General features: G+C 42.4%; 1 protein-coding gene across 3 annotated transcripts in view; it reads right to left on the bottom strand.

The window, feature by feature from the left end:
* Positions 1–9875, bottom strand: part of MTM1 (myotubularin 1) — a 97602-nt gene that overhangs the window by 80933 nt on the left and 6794 nt on the right. For 2 of the 3 annotated variants that reach the window (XM_006874775.1, XM_006874776.1), the window contains exons 2-3: positions 6655–6727; positions 4963–5057 (exon numbers count right to left, since the gene is read on the bottom strand). In XM_006874775.1, coding sequence (XP_006874837.1) covers positions 4963–5057; positions 6655–6727 — 168 coding nt within the window. The remainder of the gene's footprint in view (positions 1–4962; positions 5058–6654; positions 6728–9875) is intronic. The other variant, XM_006874777.1, reaches the window with a different exon arrangement.

Consider the following 9875-nt stretch of genomic DNA (forward strand, 5'->3'; position numbering starts at 1 on the left):
CTCACATGCATGTGAAAGCTGGACAGTGAATAAGGAAGACCATAGAAGAACTGATGCTTTTGAGTTATGGTGTTGGAGGAGAATATTGAAAGTGCCATGGGCTGCCCAAAGAACCAACAGATCTGTTTTGGAAGAAGTGCAGCCAGTGTGCTCCTTGTAGGCCAAGATGGCCAAACTTCATCTCTCATACTTTTGACATATTGTCAGGAGGGACCAGTGGCTGGAGAAGGATGATAGCATGTTTGGTAAGGTGGAGAGTCAGACAAAAAAGAGGAAGACCCCTAGCGAGGTGGATTGGTCAAGTGGCAGCATCAATGGGCTCAAGTGTGGCAACAGTAGTAAGGTTGGCCCAGGATCGGGCAGTGTTTCGTTCTGCTGTGCATAAGGTTGCTATGGGTCAGTACCAACTCGATGGCACCTAACAACAACAGCAAAAAGTATACTACAAGTCTTAAGGCTGCATTAATTGTCCTCTTCCTGAGGCCCTCCCAGCACAAGGTGCATACGGCAGCGCTCTTCGTCATACTGCACTACCATTACTCATCTCTGGAGCCCACAAGGCTGTGCTTGCCTCAAGGATGGGAAAAAGAAAGGCATCACTCACCTGGCTCAGTTTACCCTGGTACTCAGTGAATCTTTCTGGAACGAAGCCTTGAATAGGTAAATGAATGAAAGGCTAGTTTGTCTTTCCCATCCATCATGGTGTCTGAACCCAGAGTGCTCCTGGAGAAGAATCTGGAAGCAGTTTTCCCCAGTCAACCAGATTTTATAGGGTTTGACATGCTCGAGTCGTCCCTAATGTAGCACAGGACTGACTCCAAGCCAAAGGGGATTTCTGAACCCTGGAAGCAAGGTTATTACTCCAGATGTCACAACTGAGTGGGGTCCTCATGGTGGTCGATCACTTTGAGGAGCACTACCAATGCATGAGCCTGGCCCCTCCCAATTTCACTCACTGAGTCACTTTCACTGAGTATCTGCCAGATACTGGGCTAACTAGACACAGAGGACCAATAGGACTTACCCTATAGTTAAGGCCATGGGAATATCAGCAAATAAATAAGACAGATTTCATTTATTCAAGACATACTGACTGAGCACCTTACATGTGCCTGGCTCCATTCTTAGTACTGAGCAAACAGACAAGCATCCCTGTGCTCATGGAGCCTCTATTCTAGTGCGGAGGACAGAGAGTGAATGAAACGAACCACTGAAATACAGAACAGGAGATAATGGCAAGTGCTTAGGGGGGAAACTAAGGCATACGGAGTAGAGAAGAGGCAAGAGGAAGCATTTAGATACGTTGGCAAGGGAGTAACTTAACTCAGAGATGAAAGAAAGGGTTGTGGGGACACAAAGAGGGCACAATTCCTTCAAGAAAAGTGGGAGGGGACTTCAGAGAGGATGTGACTTTTGAGGTAGGGTCTGAGGGATGAACAGCCATTTCTGGAAGGGGCAGGGCAAGGGCATCCAGGTACAGTGAGAGCAGCATTTGTGAGGATAGTATGTTTGAAGAGAAGTGATGGGAGTTGATAGTAGAAGGGTCACTAGGGACCAGATAGTGGAGGAATCTATATCATACAGAGAATGAATTTTGTTCTGTGGGCAATAGGGAGTCAACAGTCTTAGCACTAAGTAGTCAGCGAGTGAGTTTTGAGATCACTAGGGAGGCAGTATGCAGGGCATCCCACAGTGGGGATGAATACAGAACAAAGGGTCATGTAGAAGAAGACTGTGGCATCAGTGTAAGGAGACAACAGGGCTTCTAGTTCCTGGGGAACTTTCCCTTAACCTTGACATCCACAGGATGGGACAGCTCAGCCCTGAATTACATAGCATGCATCCGGACTCATCACTCCCATGGCACTCACTGTTTACATGCCTGAAACAAGTAAATGCCCGCTCCAGAATGCCCATCAGATGGCAGCTCTTTGTCAAACACACACACAAGTTATCATAGTTAGCAGAATTCACAATGAATTCTTCAGTACTTTCAGTGACGGTACACTAAGGTGACTAGATGTCTAGGCTTCTCCATCACCCGTGAAATGACTTTCGGCTTTCTACTTGCACTAAACGTGTGCACTGGTCAAAATGTCAAACTCAGAGGACGAGAACAACAGTTAATAGTCAGGGTCAAGCAAGTGTTTTATTCAGCCTCTCAACCCACTCTCCAGGGTGCCATGTGAAAAAAGAAATAAAGCTTGCTAAGTGTTGTCCCAAATATAACAGCAATGCATGCTCATTCTTGGGATTTTGAACAATTCAGAAAAGTGGAAGGAAGGAAACAAGGCACGCAAATGCTGCTCTCCAGATACACGAGCTCCTAACCATTGTGGTATGGTTCCTTCTGATCTCTCTGAGACTACAGAGAGCTTGTCTTGGTTGCACACAGTTGAGATCACACTTCACACACAATCTCATGACACCACATCATCTTCCGTGACAACAAGTCAAGAGTCCCCAAGGTGAAAGGGACTGTAATGTTCTCCATAATTCTAAGTTTTCATGATTCTCGGAAACACCGACATAAAACTTCTCATTAATTTCAACTGGGAATCCTGGTGTGGCATTGTTGGTTAAGGCGCTGGACTGCAAAATCGGTTTGATCTGCAAGGTCAAGCGGTTCATGCTCACCAGGCACTCCTTGGAAATCCAATTCAGGGTTGCTATGGGTCAGAACTGAATCAATGGCACTTAACTACAACAGCAAAACTCCTACTGATCCATCCCAATTTAACCCTTGGGAGCTGGGTAGAATTCCAACCCCTGCTCCACAGAAAGTGTTTTCAAAGATTCGGAGAAAGTTCTCCTAGTATGTCCCTTTAGTGTTGTCTTCAGAGTGAAGATCAACATTTGTTTCCCTCATTGCCCACGGTGTCATCACTAACCTGGTTCCCTTCTGTCTGGACTAACTCTAGTTTTCAATGTTCAAACTTGGGTTTGAACATAACACTTTAGATGGGACAACTGTTTCATTTTATCTGGCTGCCATATTAAACCTGTCAACCCAGTCTACAGCTATATTTGTTTTCTGACCAGTTGTATATTCCCTGATTTAGACAACTGTTTCTTTTCTGTAAGTATCTGTTACCTCTACTAAATCTCACATTTTCCATTTTGGTCTGATAGCCTAGCCAATTGAGATCATTTCAAGCCCTGATTCTGTCATGCAGCACATTGGCTAGTCTGATGCTTTTCACACGGTAGACATGGACGCCTTCTACGTGCTCATCTGCACTGCATTCTAAATGCTGGAGAGGACGGGCCCCATGCAGCAAGACAACAACCACCACCCTTGCTGGTTAACATCAAGTACACCTCCACCACTGAGCCCATGTATCGTCATCACGGTCTGTCCCTGTGTCGATTCAATCAAGACACTGCATCCAGTAATACTTCCAATGGCTTTGTTCTACTCTAGAAACTTGAAAATCAGTTGCTTAAATGATTAATTCTGAACTTGTTGCCAATGACACCCTGCTCACTGCATCGTTCATTTCCAAAATCTTTTTTCACATCCTGGAAAACAAGAACATTTGCTAGTCCTGGTGTGGCACCGTAGGATAAGCTCTGGATTGCTAACCACAAGGCTGGCAGCTCAAACCCACCAGCTGCTCCTCAGAAACCCCATTCAGATTTGCTATGAGTTGGAACCAACTCAACGACACTTAACAACAACAACAAAGTCTTGCTCAAGAAACAGGATCAATTCATACAGATGAAAGGCCCACTCAGAGAACCCTGTGGCTTGATCCACATCCCAGTCCCTCTGAACACTGTCTTAGGGCTGCTGTCCTAAGCTGGGGTGGCTATCAAAGAGGCCTGCACAGCTAAAACCACAGAAATAAAAAACAGCAATTGTAGAAGTTGGTCTCAATAATGAACTCATCAAAAGAGAAAGAGCCAAAGATGAAATCTCATCTAGATAAGAACTGTCCTGAAGAACTAGAGGGGTGAAAGCAGTAAAGCAATCAAGACAAAGCTAGTTTCCCCAACAGTCTCAGTGACTTGTATATAGGGTGCTGATGTTGTCGCTGCTGCTGTTAGGTGCTGTTGAGTTGTCCCGACTCACGGTGACCCTGTGTCTAACTGTTGCTATACTGGAGCCCACTGTTGCTGCCACTGAATTAACCCTCTTTTTTGCTGATTTTACTTTGCCAAGCATGATGTTCTTTTCTAGGGGCTACTCCCTCTTGATGACATGTCCATGTGCCCTAGACCTATTCCCCTCTATTCCATCCCATCAAAATGAACCTGCCCTTTCAGGTCAACCCAGGCAGGCAATGGCAACCATAACTGTTTCCATGGCAGCCACAGCAACTATCCATGGACACTTCCCTTCTCCATTTCATGGCTCCATGAGCAAGTATAGGGTTTCTCTGAAATGCTGTGGCAGACAGTCCATAGTTGCAGAATGAAAAACTAAAGTGACACTAAGCAATGCCATCATCATTCCAGTTCCCAACTGCTATCTAGTGCTTTGTAGTTAAGCAATTCTACAGCAATCGACTCAAATCACAGATTTTCTGAAGTTTTACACATACAACTGTGCCTGGACCAGCACCCTAGAAATTGGAATGATATGAATTGATCGTGGAAAACAAAACAACCCAGCACATCAAATAGGACCTTAATATTCCCAACTTCTGTTCTCTAGATAGAGTATCTGTACTGTTTGTCAAGTGCCATAAGTGGTCCCCATGTAGTCTGTGATTCTGTAACATCTCCAAATTAGCAAGTGGTTCCAGTTACCAATCCTCCCTACTGTTTTGAGGGACTAACATGTCTTACTTTTAAAAATTGACTCTACTCTCTACATATAGAGATGTTAGTGCAAAATGAGTTTTGCAAAAGCCAAAAATTAAGAGTTGAGCAGCAAATCTATTCCCCGTGTTAATCTGATCCACAACGTTATCTTTAAGAGTTAAGGTCATCTTTATGCACTTAGCGTCTACTTACCGTTTCCAAACTTCTTAAATAAAGACGATAATTTGTGATGTATACTCTTCCCTTAATGGGGCCATTGAAAGGACATATGTAAATAACTTCTTTGTCTATTAAGATAAAAAAAAAGTACCCTAAAATGAATGGAAATATATACCAAAATACACAACAAATGGCACTAATTTAATATACACTGTTTGACTAAAAAGGACTACAATGGAAAAAAATCACTGCAAAAGGCTGATTACTAGCATTGGCAATGTTTGTACATTACTGTACTTGGGCCAGGGTCAAGTTGGGACAGGGAAAGAATTAGCGGGACTACATGTTACCTCCAGGCACCAGCAGTGTTGCACTGAGCTTGCCTACAATGCTGTAATAACTGGCGAGCAGAAGTGAATGAGGCATTGCTGCTGCTCCCCTCACGTAACTATTTAGCTGCTTTAACCAGAGACAGGATGGCCATTCCTGCAAGACAGCCTCATGGGCCAACCATTGGGTTTGCCAATCTCTATCCTCTAGCCAAAATTCATGATATCTTAGTAAATGAATGTCAGCAGTAGAACTACTCTTAGAGTCTCACTAGAATTAAATGAAGAGAAACTAAATCAGAAGGCTAAATTATTATAATGGAACATTTCATTTTCTTATCTTACAAGGATGTTCTTGAATATATTAATGAATTTCAAAGGTTTTTGTTTCTTTCTTTTTAAGATTTTTAAAATTCTGAGATACCCTTCTCCTTGGGTGCTAAATAAAAGCTGCCTAGTCAGGTCACTTCATGCTAGTTCCTTACTACTTTAATTAAGGGTCCTGTGCTGATATACACAGGACTCGAATGTCATTTGTGGAAACCAACAGAAATAAGACATCCTCTTTACTCTTATCTAGAACTTGGCATGGCCACATCTCACTGGTTCCCTTATCAAAATGATGCAAAAATGTGCAAGTCTGGGGCTCTGAACTAGAGCTCCTCACTGGGCCTGGCTAAGCAGCTTACAAAAGTATCGTGTCTACAGTCTTCACCCAGATCTTAGTCAGTAAGCTCAGCAGTTCTCTGAAACTACAGGACTCACATAATCACTAAACCTTGGAGAGCTGAGAGGAGGGTGTCAACCCTAACATAAAATTGGGGTGTCCACAATGTCTTGCTCCAGAAGGTGTCAGAGGCTTCTAGATTCTTAAGCCAGAGTGATCTGGCCTGCCTTTGAATAGGAATATATCATGAAAAAATTAATCAACACATTAAATTGTTACTTCGATATTACTAACTTCTGTTATCTGGCATATGAAACCTAATTAAACTGATAAGTTTCCATCTTTGTCAAAGAAAATACGAAAACTTTAAGTCTTTAAGCTGATCACTTTAAAGCATACATCATAGATTGGAAACTTTATAATCATTTTGTTCTTACAAATTTAAGTCATGAAAGTTTCTACCTCCAATGAGAAACGTTCAAGAGATCATCTATATTCCCCGTAAATAATTTGTAGTCTTTAGCTCAGAGAAAATAACTCATCACTATCCTAGTGAGCATGCTGCTCTTGGAAGAACTTTTGGATCAAGAAACTACTGCTGAGAGTTCTCTCTATAGTAATGCTTCTAAACAAAACAAAGCAAGCCTACTTGTCTCAATTTGACTTCTAAAGACTAAGAGTGGTTGAAGCCACCTGACATTGCAAATTCTAATGTCCCAGGAGCCTTACCAGTAATCTGCATTTCCCCTGGCAGGCGAGGGCCGGCCTCACTGACATCCTGATTAACTCCATCTCGAGAAGTCTGGGAAGAAATGGATGCGATCAGAAGTCAAGACATTATACCTGGACAGGTCTGTAAGCAACTTGGAAAACAATCAACTATAAACATATTTTTTTAATGAAAAAAAAAAGCATTTTTTTTAGGTATTTACCACTATAGAATATTGCCACATAGAATTTGAAGAACGGAAAAAAAAAAAAAAAAAAATGGCACCAACACGCATTAGATGTGAATTTCTCAATGTTAAGACTTCTTAACAACATTAAGTTTCTCAACAACCCTTCCAAGAGGTTTAAAGAGATCAGCTATCATAATGTAGAAAGAAAACGTTTTCATACTAAAAGAAACGTATCTGATGGTAACCAGGGGTGGGAGGGAAAGAAATCAACTTGAGGGCAGTGGGTTTGGGTTTATAGAAACACAGACACTGTGTGGTCTGGGTTTTGGTGGGTTTTTTCCTTCATATTTTTTCATGTCAAATATCCAGTAATCTTTTATTAAGAGTAGGAATGAAAACTTCCATCCACTGGGAACCTTAACAACAGTGCAATAAGGAACTAGAAGCTTTTTACAACATCATACAAATCACTGCTGCTAACCTTGGATTACTCACTTAAGTAGGCTCATTCCTCAGGGTGTTGTAATCAGGTAAAAGTGAGGAGTGGCTTATACAGAACATTTGCACTGCCCAATAATTCCTTTAGGGAGCTCTGGTAGCGTAGTGGTTACGAATCGGGCTGCGAGTCGCAAGGTCAGCAGTTCGAAACTACCAGCAGTTCCGCGGGAGAAAGATGAGGCTTTCTGCTCCCGTAAAGATTTACAGCCTTGGAAACCCTGTACAGGGTCTCTATGACTTGGAATCGACTCCACGGCACATAACAACAACAACAACAATTCCTTTAGAAACCATTCATATGAGGGGGCTTCCAAAAGTTTGTGCGACACTGGAATTCAAAGATAAAGGAATTTTTCCACAAACTTTATGAAACCCTTTTGTACAAATCCCTCATGTTCCCTTCCTATGGCTGCAAGGACTCCCAGGTATGCCTCCTTCCTACTCAATCACGTTGGCAGCTCTTCCAGTTAGCACAGCGTCAGCCACTGAGCACCACAAAGGAGCATGCACCTTGAGAAGGGCAACCCTGGGTGATTCTACTACCTGATGTCAGGCTTTCTAGTCAACTTTCCAAGGGGTCAGGTCCCTCAGAAGGGGCGGGTGGTTGTCCCCCACCCCCCACCCCCAGCAATGCTGCTCATTCTGTTTTTTTGTCTGGCAATTTTCCAACTCACAATGCACTTATTTTATATGTGGTCAGGTGTGGTAAGAATTAAATGACATAGAATACAAGAGAATACTTTTGTGACTTACGAAGAGCTGTAAAAAAGGGTGGCACAAAATAGAAATGGCTTTTCCATTTTTCATATTAAACAAGAGAACTCCATATTGTATACTTCGGTAAGATTTAAGACACCACAAAGGAGTATTCTGCTGAGTTCGTTACTGGTTTTCTCTTTTTTATTCAGGGACAAAAATAAAATTACTAGACAATTTAAAAAGTTTTCATGGTTGGCTAGCAAGACATTTCAAGTAAGTGAACAAAATGAGTTGTTCTCAAGCAAAAAGAGGGTAGAATCAAACAATGATATAAAGGACAAGATTAGGAAGAAATTAGTACTGTCCTGATACTCACTAACTAAAATAAGAACTAACCAACAGTTGTTGTTGATGTTAGGTGCCATCAAGTAGGTACTGACTCATAGCGACATTACACACAGCAGAAATAAACGCTGCCCGATCCTGGGCCAACCTCACTATTGTTGCCACGCTTGAGTCCATCCATGCTGCTACTTGGTCAATACATCTCATTGGGGGTCTTCCTCTTTGTCTCTGACCCTCCACCTTACCAAACATGCTATCCTTCTTCAGCAACTGCTCCCTCCTGACAATATGTCAAAAGTATGAGAGGCGAAGTTTGGTCATCTTGGCCTCCAAGGAGCACTCTGTCTGCACTTCTTCCAAAATGGATCTATTGGTTCTTTTGGCAGCCCATGTTGTTGTTGTTGTTGTCAGGTGCCATCGAGTCGGAACCGACTCATAGCGACTCCATGCACAGCAGAACGAAACAATGTCCGATCCTGGGCCAACCTTACTACTGCTGCCACACTTGAGTCCATCAATGATGCCACCCATGAAACTTTCAATATTCTCCTCCAACACCATAACTCAAAAGCATCAATTCTTCTATGGTCTTCCTTCCTGACTGTCCAGCTTTGACATGCCTATGAGGTTACTGAAAATACCATGGCTTGAGTCAGGTGCACTTTAGTCCCCAAGCTGACATCTTTGCTCTTCAACACCCCAAAAAGATTTGCCTAACACAATACGTCATTTGATTTCTTGACTGCTGCTTCCATGAATGTTGATAGTTGATCAAAGAAGAATGAAGTCCTTGACAACTTCAACCATTTCTCCGTTCATAAGAATGTTGTTTATTGGTCCAGTTTTGAGGATTTTTGTTTTCTTTCTATTGAGATGCAATCCATACCGAAGGCTGTGATCTTTGATCTTCATTAGTAAATACTTTAAGTCCTCTTGACTTTCAGCAGGCAAGGTTGTATCATCTGCATATCGCAGGCTGTTGATGAATCTTCCTCCAATCCTGATGCCACACTTTTCTTCATATAGCCCAGCTTCTCGGATTATTTGCTCAGCATACAGGATGAATAAGTATGGTGAAAGAATACAACCCTGTCGCACACCTTTCTTAATTTTAAACTATTCAGTGTTCCCATGTTCTGTTCAAACAACTGCCTCTTGATCCAGGTTCAGATTACTTATGAGCACAACTAAGTGTTCAGGAATACTCACATTCTGCAATGTTGTCCAAAGCTTGTCATGATCCACAAAGTCAATACCCTTTGCATAGTCAATAAAGACTATCTTTCTGCTTTCAGTCAAGATCCATTGGATCCAGCATTGATATCCCTCGTTCCACGGCCTCTTCTGAATCTGGCTTGAACCTCTGGAAGTGTTCTGTCAAGGTATGCTTGCAGCCATTTCTGTATTACCTTTAGTAAAACTTTACTTGCATGGGATATCAAAGAGATTGCCCGATGATTTCCACACTCTGTTGGGTCACCTCTCTTTGGAATGGGCACAAATACGGAT

Source organism: Chrysochloris asiatica, unplaced genomic scaffold, assembly GCF_000296735.1.
Source record: "Chrysochloris asiatica unplaced genomic scaffold, ChrAsi1.0 scaffold00301, whole genome shotgun sequence".
NCBI classification, from domain to species: Eukaryota; Metazoa; Chordata; class Mammalia; order Afrosoricida; family Chrysochloridae; genus Chrysochloris; species Chrysochloris asiatica.